This window comes from Procambarus clarkii, chromosome 32, assembly GCF_040958095.1.
Source record: "Procambarus clarkii isolate CNS0578487 chromosome 32, FALCON_Pclarkii_2.0, whole genome shotgun sequence".
NCBI lineage: Eukaryota > Metazoa > Arthropoda > Malacostraca > Decapoda > Cambaridae > Procambarus > Procambarus clarkii.
In genome coordinates, this window is record NC_091181.1 from 20,225,877 (window position 1) to 20,243,047 (window position 17,171).

A 17,171-nucleotide genomic window follows, 5' to 3' on the forward strand; every position below is an offset into this window, starting at 1 on the left:
TGACACAGCAACCGACACAAGGCCCCCCGGAGGACAAACCCAACGATCGCGAGCGAGGCGGAAGGGACGTCCCCAAAGGAACCAAAACAGACGCCGAAGCCAAACCCGACCAAATGGGTAGACGAGGACGGCGAAGTTCAGACTCCCGCACAACTGCTCGAGCAACTGCCAAGTGACCCGGGACCCCCTCAGAAACAGCCGACGGCTGTCCCACAGCCCCAACAATGGGAGAGACAAGGAAGCGATCCGAGAATCCCAAACAAGACCCAGCCAGGTCCAAACCTGGGACGGAACTAGATGGGACTTCCTCCAGTTCACCAGGAACCTGAACCTGGCGATCTGGGAAAGAACCATATCCCTGGTGAGCAGACAAGCTGACCGACTGGGAGCCCACACCAGCCACTCGTCGAGGTAGGCCAAAACCCGAAACCCTAAAAGACTCAGACGGGTCACCACAACCCGGGTCAGACGCGTGAAAACACGAGGTGCCAGATTCAAGCCAAAAGGTAGGCATCGAAAACGGTAAGCGTGACGCCCCACCACGAAACCTAATCAGTCCCTGAACCCTGGATGAATAGGAACATGCCAATAGGCGTCCTTGAGGTCCAGAGGACACCATCCAGGCACTCAGCTGCAACAGAAGCCGGACCTGAGACAGAGTAGTCATCCGAAAGGAGGGGCAAGGAATCCAGGGGTTCAGAGGGGACAAGTCCAGAATGAACCTCAGATCTGCACAGTCCCGTTTCGGTACTGGAAACAGACGGGGAAACCCACCTGAGGGACGTAGTCGTTCCGACCACGCCAAAGCGCACCCACTCCAAGATGACTTGACGAAGCGCAGGAGAGGAAACCTGCCCTGTTTCCCGAGCCCCGAACCCCCCAAGGGAGGATGAGTTGTCCAACGCCACCACAGGCCAAATGACACGACTAAAAAGGTCCACAAATCGTGGGACCAAGAGTGAACAAACAGAGCGTGCGTCCCCCCCCATCGCCCTGTCAATGGGGCGAACCACGAAAGGGCCGACGCCCCTTATGAGAACCCAAACGTCGAACAGGGCGATCACCGCGGTGACCAGACGACGCCGGCCCCGAAGGGAACAACGGCTCAGAAACTGGCACCAATGGCCCACTTCGACCAGCGGAACCCTGAACCCTGGCACGACCCCTCTGAAACTGCTGAGAACGACCGCTTCGGAGAATCAACAAGTCTGCCATAGGACGACAACTGGACGAAGCCGCATGCAGAAACTGAGAGACCGCAGTCTCTGCAAACAGCAATGGACAAAACAGAGATGAAAACCTAAGAGTCAGGGCCCAAGCGGATTCCAAAGAGAGGGCGAGCACAGCCTGACGGCACGCGAGATGAGAAGCAAAAAACAGAGACACCGCTTCCTTCAGGATGGGCGCAAAGAGCTTCAACAGTGCAGCCGACGCCCTAGCTGCCGAAGTCAGCGCCCCGGACGAAGGCCCTTCACTCAACGCTCCCACATCCTCCTCAAGCCAAGCAGAAGACAGCTCGAGAAGGGAAAAGAAACGCAAGACCAAAGTCAAATGCCCACGGGAGCGCAACTCCTCCGCAACCAACGAAGCCTGCACGTGAAGCTGGAAAAGGCCAACATCCCGAGAAAGCACGGGAGCGAATAAGCACGCATTAAGGTGCTCAAACTCGCCCCCCAGGTAAACCTGCATAAAAGTAGCAGTTTCCTGCCAATCAAGCAGGAAACGGGTCCGACAGAACCCATGCCATGCCCCCAACGAAAAGAAAGGGCAGTCTGCCAGCCAGGAAGACTCCAGAACCTCCAAACGCACCCAAAAACGGGAAGAAGAACCGAACTCAAACGAGGACAGATCCATTGGAGAGGCATAACCCGGGTCTCGCAAGAGGTATGCAGCAAGAGCTTCCAGAGCCACCTTTGCGGAGATACGCGAAGTAGAAAACCCCTGGAAAGATGGATCCGAGGTACCCAAAGGTGCCCAGAACCGAACCCGGGGAGGAGCCGAACCCAAATCATACTCATACAGGGAAGGGGGGTAAGAAAACCCCTCTCCCTGCAACAATAAGCCCCGCGAAGAAGGCAAAAGCACCCAAGCGGGGTCACAGGGGGCCCAAGGCCCCCAGGTCGACTCCTCCCCAGCCCCAGGATCCCCCATGTCAGGACCCGGGGCACAGCTGTCCTCCAAACCCTCTACCCCTGAAGAAAAGGCAAAGTCCAAGGGAAAGGCAGACAAGAAGGGGGTCTGCTGGCGGGACCCAGAAGCCTCGGCAGGAGGAACCGGCTCAAATGCCTCCATCCCTGACCTGGATGGGGCAGCCCCTGAAACAGCCCGAGTCTCATTACCAACTAAACCCTGTGCAGAGGCCGAAACCCTCAGACTTTTGGAGCCGGACACAGGGGGGGAGGTGCAGGAAGAACCACAGGGGAACGACCAGGGGACGCGGCTGGAGCCAAAGCCATAGCGACCAACGCCCCCAGGTCAGGGTCCCTAAAGCCAAAACAGGGCAGCCTCGGGGCATCCGGGTGGGAAACCAGCCTAGCGCGTTGCAATAACCTAAACCTAACATGCAACGCTGATGCTGCCTGTACCCTAATAGTACCATCCTCAGAGTAAAACTGGAGCACAAGCAGAGAACATGACTTGCATGACTCTGGGACAAAGGTGTCATTGACCCAACAGACAGCATGACGGAGGCAAAACAGGTGACTGTCACCCTGAGACAAGGGCACACTGCAACCTTCAAACCCGCACAAGGCAGGCTGGAACTCGGGAGACGCCTCCATGGGTCCCCGAGTCCCGACAGGGGTTTCCAAGGCCCGTAGGTTAGCAACTACGGGAAACCCGGGCAAGGTGTTGCTTACCGGTTAAGAAACCCAAAAAACAAGGGTAGATGATAACACTGAAAATCCCCTGGGATGTGTACAAGCATGGGGGCCTAGCAGAGGACCACCAAAACAATATCAGGGGGACTATAGACCCACGAGGCAGAACCTCCACCAGGCAAACAAAAACAAAACAAAAGAAAAACCCCGCAAAAGTACACCGTCTCCGGAGGCAACAGGAACCGGTCGCCGCTTAGATGGCAGGCCGCGCAATACCTTGACGCCCTAACCAGCACAATACCACTCCCTACCCAAGGCCAAACTAGGACCCCAAGCCCCAGCTGGCCCCAAGGGCAAGGCAAATGCCGAGCACCAAGAACCTCTACGGGAGCGGTTCCCGAACGCCCCAGAGAAGATAACCCTGACACGCAAGGGCAGTACTCACAGGGCGCCTAGGGAAGGAAGCCCCTAAGCGCATGCAGCCCCGGCACTGATGAGGTACTCCTGGCCACCACATAACACACAAAGACAGCAGAGAACGCCACACGAGGCAAACACCGCCCAGGAATTTGAGGCCAGAGAAGCGTCTATCCTGGTTGACACTAGCTTGCGAACTGAACGCAGCCGGCGTGGTGAGGTCCGGGGCCACCCTCCCCCAGGAGGGGGAGGGGGGCTGCGTGGATGACCAGCGCGGCAGTAAATTGATTGTTTGATTGTTCTTTAGGATTGTAGGGAGTTTCTACCTCTCTGTTCGGTTTTTGTTGTAGTTTTTACCATGTGGGGTTTGTTTTGTTATGCCTACCTCTCTAGGTGCCTGACCCCGGTCGATGGCAGATAAGCAGGGGTGGAGTCCTTTGTGTGTTTACCTATGACTTGGGAGATTATGCAAGTATCCGTGTATACATGTAGCTCGCGTTGTACCTAGTAAATGCAATTGACTGATGAAAAACGAATTCTGATCTCTTACCATTGCTGGCGTTGATGGGAGATCGAGATGTTAGGTAAAAACACCAGAGTTTCGATCTCTTTTAAGGATCTATGCAGTGGAGAGGTCAAAGTACTGATTTTGTCTCGGTGGCAAACACCTGGACCTTCTAGGTTCTGCAGTTCTCATATCCAATTTATACCCAGTGTTCCCTGTTCTGTCTTGTGTTTGTCATAAGTTTGTTCACCTCATCCAAAACTTTGTACCATGTCACCTCACCCAAAATTAATATAAGTTCGATGAATCTGTGTGTAAATTAAGTCTTTGACAATGTAAGAAGCATTACGGAATGCGTTCAGGCGTCAGACAATTAAAAAATTAATTTTGGAGAATTGATAAAATTATTGTCACCGACAGTGAAGAAAAACATAAGATATATTGAGAAAATTCGTGTTAGAATTATTAATCTTACCTTTTCGGTCATATTTGCCTAATAAGCCAAGTTTTCATGAATTAATATTTTTTCGACAACCTAACCTACCTAACCTAACCTAACCTGCAAGGGCCATTGCTCCCTGAAACCTCTCTGAAGGAGCCAGGTTCTGGTGCTGGTCCCTGGTAGGTCTAAACTCCATAGCTAATGTTCCAGTCTAACATAACATACATTAGCCCGATAAGCTCCAGGGAGCCGTAGGGGCTCCCCACAGAAAAATATAAAGATGGAAGTGTCTGACGCGAGGGTGCGTAAATCATACCGGCAAACCCGGCAATACTAATACAAAGATGGAAGGAAGGGCTGAAAATCCCCTTCCCTACAGCAACAAGCCCTGCTTCTGAATGGAAGGGGCATCCCTCGAACCCACCCGAGCTACCTGCACCAGCTGCAGTGTGCCCCAACCAGCCAATAGCAGTCTCCGTGGTGTAGTGGTAAGACACTCGCCTGGCGTTCCGCGAGCGCTATGTCATGGGTTCGTATCCTGGCCGAGGAGGATTTACTGGGCGCAATTCCTTAACTGTAGCCTCTGTTTAACGCAACAGTAAAATGTGTACTTGGATGAAAAAACGATTCTTCGCGGCAGGGGATCGTATTCCAGGGACCTGCCCGAAACGCTACGCGTACTAGTGGCTGTACAAAGAATGTAACAACTCTTGTATATATCTCAAAAAAAAAAAAAAAAAAAAAAAAAAACACTCCCCTACCAGGGGCAAGACAGAAAGCCCTACCCCCTATGGACCCCAAGGGCAAAGACAACATCAAGCGATGAAGTCCTCAAAGGAGGAGTGATTCCTGAAAGCCCCAGGGAAGATAACACTGACACGCAAGGGCATTATTCATGGAGTACCTAGGGAAGGTTACCTTAGGCGTATGCTGCTCCTGTACACCAATTCACCTGGCCACCACACCACACACAAAGCTGGAACAATCACACAGGGCAAAAATCCAGAATAGGAACATGAGGCCAGAGGTGACTGGTCTGAACACCAGCACATCAGTTCAAGAATTGGAGTGGTGAGCTGCTGGCTCCGGTGAGCCAGGTCCCCTCCTCTCCTATGGGGTGTAGTGGGAAGGTAGTGCTTACGAGCGAGCGCAAGTTGCATGAAGTGTTGCTTGTTGGGTTTCTTTCTAGGGAAGTTATTTTGATTTTTTAGGATGTATATTGCACAGGTTAACCAGACATTGGTCTGTTTTGATTCGCCTCCTTTTCTGGGCCCTTCCTTGGTCGATGGCAATTATGACATACAGGCATACCTCAGTTTAAGAGTTTAATTCGTTCCTGGAGATGGCTCGTATTCCGAAAACTCGTATTCCGAAGCTAATTTCCCCATAAGAAATAATGGGAAATAAATTAATCCGTTCCTGACTACCCCAAAAACCCCACATCAAACTAAATTTTTATACCTAATTCATCTAAATAAACCTACAAAACTATGTTCAAGTTATTACTTACCCTTGCTGAGGACTGCTGTTGGTGTATGGAAGATGTGAGGAGGAGGGAGGAGGAGAGGTGTTACTGTTTGGAAGGGGAGTCTCCTTCCTTTATAACATCGGGCAGTGAGGACTTCACTGGTATGCACACACTGACACATTTTGCCTGCATACCACTAGGACTTGCTTGTTTTACTAAGAATCTGTCTAAAGACACTTGTTTTTCCCTACATTTTAACACTTGTCTTTATTAAGACATCACATTGTCATTTAAAAGGTCAATGCAACGGCCTGCTACAGCTTTATCTGGGCGAGTTTTTTCAACAAAACTTTGAAGTTCTTCCCATACTTCACACATTTTCTTAATCAAGAAGGGACATCTTCTACTGCCTCTACTCACAGCTATTTTCTTTGGTTGAACTTTACCAATGGCTTTCTTGAGACCCATGGCGAGATATATAATGACACCTTTTATGCTCAAATAGCCCAAAAAAACGACAAAAAACTGTAAATCCTTGTGAAGAATTCAGGTGGGATAGTCACTGGGCGCGAGACACTGGTAAACTGAGGCGCGATCGCCGTGCCACCATGCGCTAGTCGGCCTGTACACGTATCAACAAACGCGTGTTCCGCGGTAACCCTCGCCTTCCGAGACACATTTTCCGAGGAAATCCTGCTCGTATTCCGAAAAACTCGCATACAGGGACACTCGTGTTCCGAGGTACCACTGTACTATAAATGGAAAGTGTTCATAGGCCATTGCTTCCTGTGTCTCTCTGAGGTGGCCAGGTTCTGGCTTGTGGTCCCCGGTAGGCATAAGGACTCCTGTGACTGACGACCCCAAGGTAATGTAGCACATATCAGTTCGGATACCTTAAGGGAGCCAACGGGGTTCCCCACAGAAAATAAAAGTTCTAAAAATTAAAAGTCGCTGAACTGAATCTGTTCCTCACCCACCAAACCGACATGTAAGAGTAGTAGGAGAATGTGCTGTGGCTCACCAAGTGGAAATCTTGTTGCTTGTTGCAGTATTTATTGTTGTCATCTGGTGGGCTTCTGTGTTCGCCAACCAGAAGTTGGATAAAGCACTCCTTGGTCTGTGTGATGCCAAGTGGGATTGGAAGGGCTTAAGATTTTATATGAATTGCACCTTCTTGAGATCATTCCAGCTAGACATATCCCGCAGGAACCACTTAAAGGTTCCTTGTAGTTCCAGTTCAAATAAATGTCACCTTGCTTGGCTGCATGTTACAGTTACTACTGAGACAGTACAAATTTACTCAAAGGAGCAACTGAATGAAAGAGCCATGAAAGGTAAACATAATGTATCAATATTTTGATAATCTTGTACTAAAAGCAAATTCCAAGAATGATAATGATAATGCTCAGGACCAGTTAAGACCATGATACAGTAAACATGGAAATTGTAATATAAGAATTGGCCCACTTATAACCTTCCCCTTCAACAAATAAGAAAGTTAATAAAGATTAAACGAGCCACCAACCTTCAGTGTCGCAAACATATCCCCCAGCCTCCCTCAGTATCAGGCACCCAGCTGCCATATCCCAACAACACAAACCAAACTGAAAGAAGACATCTCCCCAACCTGCCGCAATGCTCATTATTGCAAGAACAGCCGATCCTGCATCACGAAAACTGAAAATCACAGGAAGAGAATGTTTCAGTTAAACTGTTGGTAATACACTTATATTTTCTCATATGCACAATTTTGTAACCGTGATACCAACTATTGGAACATATATACAAGATGAATTACTCAATGGTGTCCAATTGGGCAAATTTGCTAGGTGCAGGTTGATGGCTGCAGGTGACTAGTAATGGCTGGAGGTTACTAGTGAAGGTTGGAGGTGACTAGTTAAGGGTGGAGGTGACTAGTGAAGGCTGGAGATGACTAGTGATGGCTGGAGGTTACTAGTGAAGGCTGGAGGTTACTAGTGAAGGCTGGAGGTGACTAGTGAAGGCTGGAGGTGACTAGTGAAGGCTGGAGGTTACTAGTGAAGGGTGGAGGTGACTAGTGAAGGCTGGAGGTGACTAGTGAAGGCTCGAGGTGACTAGTAATGGCTGGAGGTTACTAGTGAAGGTTGGAGGTGACTAGTTAAGGGTGGAGGTGACTAGTGATGGCTGGAGGTGACTAGTGAAGGCTGAAGGTGACTAGTGATGGCTGGAGGTGACTAGTGAAGGCTGAAGGTGACTAGTGATGGCTGCAGGTGACTAGTAATGGCTGGAGGTTACTAGTGAAGGTTGAAGGTGACTAGTGATGGCTGAAGGTGACTAGTGATGGCTGGAGGTGACTAGTGATGGCTGGAGGTGACTAGTGAAGGGTGGAAGTGACTAGTGAAGGCTGAAGGTGACTAGTGATGGCTGCAGGTGACTAGTAATGGCTGGAGGTTACTAGTGAAGGCTGAAGGTGACTAGTGATGGCTGAAGGTGACTAGTGATTGCTGGAGGTGACTAGTGATGGCTGCAGGTGACTAGTAATGGCTGGAGGTGACTAGTGATGGCTGGAGGTGACTAGTGAAGGGTGGAGGTGACTAGTGAAGGCTGAAGGTGACTAGTGATGGCTGCAGGTGACTAGTAATGGCTGGAGGTTACTAGTGAAGGCTGAAGGTGACTAGTGAAGGCTGGAGGTGACTAGTGAAGGGTGGAGGTGACTAGTGAAGGGTGGAGGTGACTAGTGAAGGCTGGAGGTGACTAGTGATGGCTGGAGGTGACTAGTGATGGCTGGAGGTGACTAGTGAAGGGTGGAGGTGACTAGTGAAGGCTGGAGGTGACTAGTGATGGCTGGAGGTGACTAGTGATGGCTGGAGGTGACTAGTGATGGCTGGAGGTGACTAGTGATGGCTGGAGGTGACTAGTGAAGGCTGGAGGTGACTAGTGAAGGCTGGAGGTTACTAGTGATGGCTGGAGGTGACTAGTGATGGCTGGAGGTGACTAGTGAAGGCTGGAGGTGACTAGTGAAGGGTGGAGGTGTCTAGTGATGGCTGGAGGTGACTAGTGATGGCTGGAGGTGACTAGTGAAGGCTGGAGGTGACTAGTGAAGGGTGGAGGTGACTAGTGATGGCTGGAGGTGACTAGTGAAGGCTGGAGGTGTCTAGTGAAGGGTGGAGGTGACTAGTGATGGCTGGAGGTGACTAGTGATGGCTGGAGGTGACTAGTGAAGGGTGGAGGTGACTAGTGAAGGCTGGAGGTGACTAGTGAAGGCTGGAGGTTACTAGTGATGGCTGGAGGTGACTAGTGAAGGCTGGAGGTTACTAGTGAAGGGTGGAGGTGACTAGTGATGGCTGGAGGTTACTAGTGATAGCTGGAGGTGACTAGTGATGGCTGGAGGTGACTAGTGAAGGCTGGAGGTTACTAGTGAAGGGTGGAGGTGACTAGTGATGGCTGGAGGTTACTAGTGATAGCTGGAGGTGACTAGTGATGGCTGGAGGTGACTAGTGAAGGCTGGAGGTTACTAGTGATAGCTGGAGGTGACTAGTGATGGCTGGAGGTGACTAGTGAAGGCATTATTATATCATTTTCTCCAAGTGTTCTACCCATTTAGTTGTAATTTTTTTTTTTTAAGTATTTTGACTATGTATTACACTTGTCAATGATACAGGTCTATAATTAAGATCAGTGGCAGATTAAGTGCCTCATCAGGTCTTCCCTGAAGCCACTTTTGTATATTGGAACTATGTTAGCCTTTTTCCATATATCTGCTAGAACTCCTGTATACAGGGATGCCTGAAAAATTAATTTAAGTGGAATGTTGAGCTCATGTGCACATTCTCTCAAAACCCATGGTGAAACTCCAACTAGGTCAACTGCTTTGGTCTTACTTAGCTCCTTGAACATTTTTCCACTTCGTTTCTAGATAACTGTATGTGCTCTATGTTGTTCTCTGGAATTCTTATTGTGTCTGGTTCTCTGACAATTTCATTTTGCACAAGCACACTTTGAAACTGTTCGTTTAATGTTTCACAAATTCCAAAGTCTTCAAGGAACTGGCAGAAGAACTATGCCTACTGCTCAAACTACTTTTCACAAAATCTCTGGAATAAGGGATAGTCCCCCGAGATTGGAAATATGCAAATGTTACCCCTATTTTCAAAAAAGGCAGAAAGAGCCCAGCAGAAAACTACTGCGAGATCAGCATGACATCACACATCTGTAAGCTCATGGAGAGAATTCTCAGGGAGGGGAAATCATTCACCATCTTTCAGTGAACAGCCTTGTACAATCGACACAACATGGATTCGTTAAAAACAGATCCTGCCTTACAAACATGCTCACATTTTTGGAAATGGTAACCAGCTACTCGAACAAGGGTATTCCAGTGGATGTATTATACATACATGGATTTTGCTAAAGCTTTCGATAAGGTACCACATGAAAGACTGGTAAGGAAATTAAGAGCCCTTGGAATAAATGCTAAAATATTAGAATGGATAAAACATTGATTGAAGAAAAGAAAACAAAGGGTCCCAAAGGGAAAACAAACAAAAACAAGCTGGTGTGCCCCCCATTTGGATTACTGTATCCTAACATGGAGACCTCATTTCCAGAAGGACATAGCTGCCCTGGAAAAGGTGCAACACCGGGAAATAAAAGTCATTCCAGCAAGTCATCTCCCATATCGGGAACGCTTGAAGGCCACAAGGCATCCAAGAAGTGGGGCAACCCCTGAAAGTGCCAGAGTCTCAGAATCTTCTAAACCCCAAACCGACCTCACAGCCCTCAGACGCTTCGAAGACAGAAAAAAAGGGATAGGGGGACCAGAATGAACCACAGCAGGGGAAGAACAAGGGGTGTGGACGGAATCAAGGCCGAAGCAACCAACACCCCCAAGTTTGGGTTCCTATAAGCAAAGCGGGGCAGCCTCGGGGCATCTGGGATAGCAACCAACCTAGCATGTTGCAGCAACCTATACATAGCATGCAGCGCCTGAGATGCCTGCACCTGAATATTGTCATCAGTTGATTGGGTGAATTGAGTCACAAACAAACAACAATGCTCGCAGGACTCAGGGTCAAAGGTGTCATTGACCCAACAGGCAGCATCACGGATGTAAAAACAAAGAGCGTCGCCCTGAGACAAGGGGACAGAGCAACCCTCAAACTCGCACAAAGCGAGAAGGGACCCAGGGGGTCACATCCATCGGACCCTTTGCACCCCCACAGGGTTTCCCAGGGCCCTTAGACTGTTATCGCTAAGGGTAAGCCCATGCAGGGTACTGCTAACCGGTGCCCAAGTCTACCAAACAAACTTCTAAAACTGAACCCTCAGGACATGTCCACTCACAGGGGGGCCAAGCAAGTTGGTACAACCGAACACAGGTCAAAACCCTAAGATAACATATAGGGCTTCTATAGGCCTAACAAAAAGATAAGTTTTTGTAGGGAAACAAACAAAGACCCCCTCCCACCAGGTAGAAAAAAATTGAAAAGAAAAACCCTGTAAGAGGACAACATATCCAGGAGGAAGAGAGCTGGCCGCTGTAATAGGTGAAAACTACCTGCGCAGTACCCCACGCCCCTATCAGTGTAAAATTACCACTTACCCCAAGGTTAACAAGGGAGGAGGACCCCCCCCCCCAACACTCCCAAGGCAGTCAACCACTGAGCAGCAAAATACCAACAGAGGTAGACCCCAAGGTGACTTGTGGAAGATAACCCCAAGCCCCAAGGGCGGTACTTACAGGGCACTCAGGGAAGGGAACCCTAAGCACATGTAGCCCAAGTACCTGTAAATATTACTCCCAATTTGCACGCCACCATAAGAGTAGTACTGGACATAAGGTACAGCATAACACACAGAGAATCAGGAGCTGGAGCCACACAACCGAGCCACAAACACATCAGCTGAGAACTGAGGTGTGGATAGCCGGTGCGAGGGGTCTGGGGCTCCCCCCTTTCCCCCTCCCGGGAAGGGGAGGGAAGCTGCGTAGACAAGCGGCGCAGCACGTGTGACTTCATGCTCATTTGCTCATTGTCAATTGGGGAGTTCTGTCCACTCGTTAGTTTTCAGTAGTAGTTTTAACTAGAATAGGGGTATGTTTTGAGGCACTACCTTTCTGGGTGCCTGGCCCGGTCGATGGCAGATACAGAATGCTCCAAATCACATATGCACTTTTACAGGCCATTGCTTCTCGTGCCTCTTTGAGGGGGTCAGGTTCTGGCTCGTGGTCCCCGGTAAGCCTAGAACTCTATTCACACTGACTGATGCCAAAGTCTAATAATATACAAATCAGCCTGGATAGTTCCAGGGAGCCGAAGGGGCTTCCCCCAGAAAATTATGTACACATAACATTTACATGTCATCCATGCTTCCTGCAATAATAAGCATTCAATTTCTCATATTAATTTGATGGTGACATAACATGGACCGGATTATTTGGCCAAGAAAGTATGGAAAACATAACCCTGCAGATGACACTGTGCAATCGTGAACAAGGCAGCCATGAACGCACTCCCTCACTTATTATGTTTGATGTATATATACTGTTATTTATTGCTGATGGCATTAGATAGCCATGTATTTATTACATTTTTTATTTTATTTATGATAAAATCGTTTGGAATGGCATGAAATTTCAGATGTAGGAAAGCAGAACTGGTTGTACTTGCAGAGCTGGCCAGCTGGTGATGTACTAAAAACTCCCCAAACTCTTGCCAATATTTTATAAAAATGTGAAATAGCTGAATATCAGAAAATTGCCTCTATCAAATAATTTCTTGTTTTATGAACATAGATAGCTGTTGTAAATTTTAAATCAATGCAAAGAGCCTTCTTAAGATATCTATCATCCAAAAACATGGAAAATATAACAAATAAATCATAAAAAGGAAAAAAAATAACATGCCCTCCAGCTGATATAAAACTACTACACATGCAAGTGATTAAATACAGAACGAACCAATGCCATATAGAATAGATTATAATATTTGAAATCATAAAAGAATAAAATAGAAACATAATTTAATTAGCATGTCAAGAGAATGAGTTTGAAAGCAGAGGGTATAGAAAGTCACCAACCTTGTGGGTCGCACAAATACCCCCCAGCTTCCCTAATGATCAGGCACCCAGCAGCCATGTCCCAACAGCATAATTTAAAGTGATAGAAGGCATCACCCCAACCAGCTGCTACACTCATCATGGAAAGAGCAGCTGAACCTATTCCACGAATGCTGTAAATCAAGTCAATGACTATTTACAACTTCCAACTGGTTACAGATGAGGCACTATACACTACTTGGGAAACCTTTAAGGTATACAAGTCTAAAGCTATTAACCCTTTGACAGCAGTTAACGTCATATTGATTCACGGGATAATGCGGGTATCGTCATATGATGATTTAAACAATAATTGTCTGAGTTTTACATGTATGATGCAAATAAGGATATAATACCTCTCTGTGGATGTAATAGTGCTTACCTTGACCCATAAAAAACTGCAATCATTTCATGGTTATATTACTAGTTGAATGCAGTTATTGTCCTGAAAGTTACTAGAGGAATGCAGTCATCGTCATTGTATAAAATTCCATCATAATTATACATGATATATATACCAATGATATTTATATGGTTTCCACAACTCTGTAAGGTTGTAATTGTAATACCAGGTAAACCAATCATCAATTGAACTATTATCATGCATTACATGTGCTAGGAGCCTGCTGTCATCTGTGGATATCACATTGGTAGCTTAAGCCTTTGTTTGAACTATTATCATGCATTACATGTACTAGGAGCCTGCTGTCATCTGTGGATATCACATTGGTAGCTTAAGCCTTTGTTTCATCTACAAAAAACCAGCGTTGAATGTAATGAAACGCCATTTTCTGGGCGAGTCCCGAAGGCTCCCAGGAGCTATCTCTGGCCGATATGGATACCTTAACTATTTTGCATCAGTCGATGTGGGTAGAGTTCTAGGCCTACCGGGGACCATGAGCCAGAACCTGGCCCCTCACAGAGGCACGGGGAGCAATGGCCCATAGAAATGCACATGTGATTTGGAACATTCTATATCTGCCATCGACCGGGCCAGGCATCCAGAAAGGTAAGCGCCACAAAACAAACCCCTATTCTGGTTAACAATGAAAATCGACAAACGAGTGGACAGAAATCCCCAAGAAAAACGAACAAGCAAGCATGACGTCCCACAAGCCACGCCACATGTCTGCGCAGATCCCCCCTCCCCGGGAGGGGGAAGGGGGAGCCCCAGACCCCCGAGCCGGCAATCCCCACCCCAGTTCTGAGGCTGGATATCAAAATCGCAAAAAAAACACCAACCGGAGGGCGGGAGGGTACCGGGAGCCTCCGGGACTCACCCAGAAAATGGCGTTTCATTACATTCAACGCTGGTTTTCTGGGGGGAAGCCCCCTACGGCTCCCCGGAGCTACTTCACTAAAGACTACTTAATAAACAAGGGGACTTACCCGGGAAGCAGTCGGTGCTCCACTTCTCAACCGAAGTCGAGACAACAAGCTGCATCCGCTGACCTAAAGCAAACAAGGGCCCAACTGGGCCCAGCAACGTCCACAAGGGAGCGTGCAGCCAGGACCCTGTCCGACAGCCAAAAACCTGGTGCCTGAATGTCAGCCCAAGATATATCGCCGAAGACGGCAGCTAGAGCAGCAAACTCACAAACATCATGGGCACGGGGATAGATCGCAGGCTGGCTAGATTTAATAACCCCGCGGACTACCTGAGAGACTCGAACTCACGAACAGGGAAGAAGGGAAATCGGATCGACCCAAAGCACATCCGTGGACACAGAAGCTGTGGTGTGCAGATAACGGTGGAGGGCCGCAACCGGACACAACACAAGGTGAGCCCCTGGCCTGACAACCCAAGCAACAACAACCCAAGAACCCCTCCAGAAAGCAGCAGTCACATTCTTCGCCAGAAAAAAGGGAGATGGCTGCAGACGAACAAACCTATGACCACGACCAAAGGAGCAAAAAACCACTGCGCCTGAGAAGAGCATGAAGCTCTGCCACACGACCCCCAGAGGCCAATACCAACAGAAAAACAAGTCTTAGCAAAGCAATCCTGAATCGAAGGAGCCACAACAAACCGAGGAGAAGAAAGATAGGAAAGCACTCTGGCCAAAGACCAGGACAGCTCAGGCGGTGCATGAGCAGGCCGGAAGTGAAACAACGCACGAGACAGCCTGCGAAATGGTGCAGAAGTAACATCGATACCGAAAGCTAGCAGCAGCAGCAGATGGGCCTGGAACAACCAAGAGAGAATGGACACACCACCCGAACCGAAAGCTAGGAACAACGACGAAGGGCCAAAAAGAACCGGAAGAACTGCCAGGAAATTTCATACTGCCGCCGTGAGGAACCTGCAGGTGAGAAACCAACAAAGAAGTCATCTGCTCACCATAGGGATGGTGAGAAACACAAGACAAAAACACCAAATGCGAAGACTCGCAGAGAAGAGCAAACCAGTCTCGTACCGGACCGGCCAGATCTCCAGAAAGAGGCGGAGCCGCGGAAAAACCTCCGGGTTCGGACACCGTGCAGGCAGCGCTGGAAACCACGGCTGGGCCGGCCACCACGGGGCCAAGAGGACCACATGACCCTGGGAAGCCTCCAAGCGAGCCAGGACCTGGAATAACAGCTGAGCTGAACCAGGGGAAAGAGGTACAGGAACCCCCATCTCGACCTAACCCGACGAAAGGCGTCGAATCCGACAGCCTCGCAGTCGGGGAAGGGTGCCACGGAAAATGGAAGACTCCACGACCACACCGACATGAAGAGGTCCACCTCTGAGTGCCCGAACGTCCAGCAGAGCCAACGGAAGGAGTCGGCGTCGACCGACCACGCCGTGGACAGGGAACGAACCTGAACAGGCAGACCGCCAAGACGTTTGACACCCCCTGAAATGTGAACCGCCAGGAGAGCCAAACCCCAAGAACTCGGCAGACAAGTCACCCGAAGCGATCAACCCCAAAGAGCCAAGGACCACATCGAACCCCCTCGGTTCAGGCAAGGAACCACCGGGGAGCAGTCTGAATGGAGCTGGAACGTCGATCCGCAGGCGACGCGAACTCTCCGAAGCGCAAACCATACCGCCGCGAACACTCGCACAGTGCTGTGGACCCGACGGAAGGACGGACCCCACCGCCTCTGACTGGCCTGGTGAGCACTGGTCACAAAACCACAGCCTAGCGACGACGCATCTGGGAACACATCGAGCGAGGGCTCGGGCAGGCGCCAAGGCACTGAACCCCGAAAACCCTTAGATGAAGCCGGCAACGCAGCAGCCGACTCATAGCCCCCAGGGATCGAACCCAGCGATCACGAGAGAGGCAGAAGGGACGTCCCCGAAGGAACCAGAACAGTCGACGAAGCCGAAGCCAAACCCAACCCAGCGGGTAGAACAACATCGCGAAGTTCAGGCTCCCACACAAACCCTCAAGCAACCGCCGGGTGACCTAGGAGCTCCCAGAAACTGACACAGGCAAGACCGCAGCTGAAGGAGAGACTCCGGAGGAAGAGACAAGGAAGCGGCTCGAGAGTCTCACACAAGACCCAGCCAGGACCGAACCTGGGATGGAACCAACGGGACTTCCGCCAGTTCACCAGGAACCCAAACTCGGCGAGCTGGTAAAACACCAATCACTGGCGAGCAGACACGCGGACCGACCGGGAGCCCAAACCAGCCAGTCGTTGAGGTAAGCCAACACCCGAACATGTAACAGATGCAAACGGGCCACCACGACCCGGGTAAAGCGTGTGATCACACGAGGTGCCAGATACAACCCGAAGGGGAGACAACGAAAGCAGTAGCACTGATGCCCCACAACAAAACCGTTGCAACGCCTCCCGCAGGACCGGCGCAAGGAGCGTCAACACGGCAGACGATGCCCGAGCAGCAGAAACCAAGGTGCCAGACCCAGGAATGTCTCCAAGCGCCTCTACATCCTCTGCAAGCCAGTCCGAAGACAGCTCCAGGAGGGAAAAGAAAAGCAGGACCGAAGTCAAAAAGCCACGAGCGCGCAATTCCTCCGCCACAAGTGCAGCCGACAGGGAAGGAACCCGCACAAGGAGCCGCACCGCACCAACATCCCACAGAAGGGCAGGAGCGAAAAGACACTAATATAGATGCGCAAAATCGCCCCCAAGGAAAATCCCGGACCAACGTCAACGCCTCGAGCCACTCAAACGTGCAGGTTCAACAGAACGAGTCCCGAGCATCCAGCGAAAACAAGGGGCAGTCTGCAAGCCAGGACGAACCTAGAACCTCACAATGCACCCAGTAAGGACACGCTGATCCAAACCTGAACGAAGAGGGAACCATTACGGAGGCAAACTCCTTGTCACGCAGGAGGTAAGCCGCAAAGACTGACCGCGCCGCAGGCGAAGAGATGCAGGTAGCTGAAAACCACCGGAAGACGGAACCGAAGAAACCACAAAGACATGGAACCGAACCTGGGGAGGAGCAGAACCCAAGTCCAAATCGTACGCAGAGGGAGGAAAAGA

At 49.7% G+C, this 17,171-nt stretch overlaps 1 protein-coding gene across 8 annotated transcripts in view; it reads right to left on the reverse strand.

The window, feature by feature from the left end:
* LOC138370587 (inositol monophosphatase 1) overlaps positions 1–17,171 on the reverse strand; it is a 275,313-nt gene that overhangs the window by 144,197 nt on the left and 113,945 nt on the right. For 2 of the 8 annotated variants that reach the window (XR_011230154.1, XM_069335002.1), the window contains exon 5: positions 7,177–7,328. The exons of 2 other annotated variants lie outside the window; for them this stretch is intronic. Coding sequence is in view for 4 of the 6 variants with exons in the window: in XM_069335002.1 (XP_069191103.1) it covers positions 7,177–7,328 (152 nt within the window). In the remaining 2 variants the exon portion in view is untranslated. Of the gene's footprint in view, positions 1–7,176; positions 7,329–12,707; positions 12,860–17,171 lie in introns of all 8 variants that reach the window. 4 more of the 8 variants (XR_011230153.1, XM_069335004.1, XM_069335005.1 and 1 more) reach the window with 4 other exon arrangements.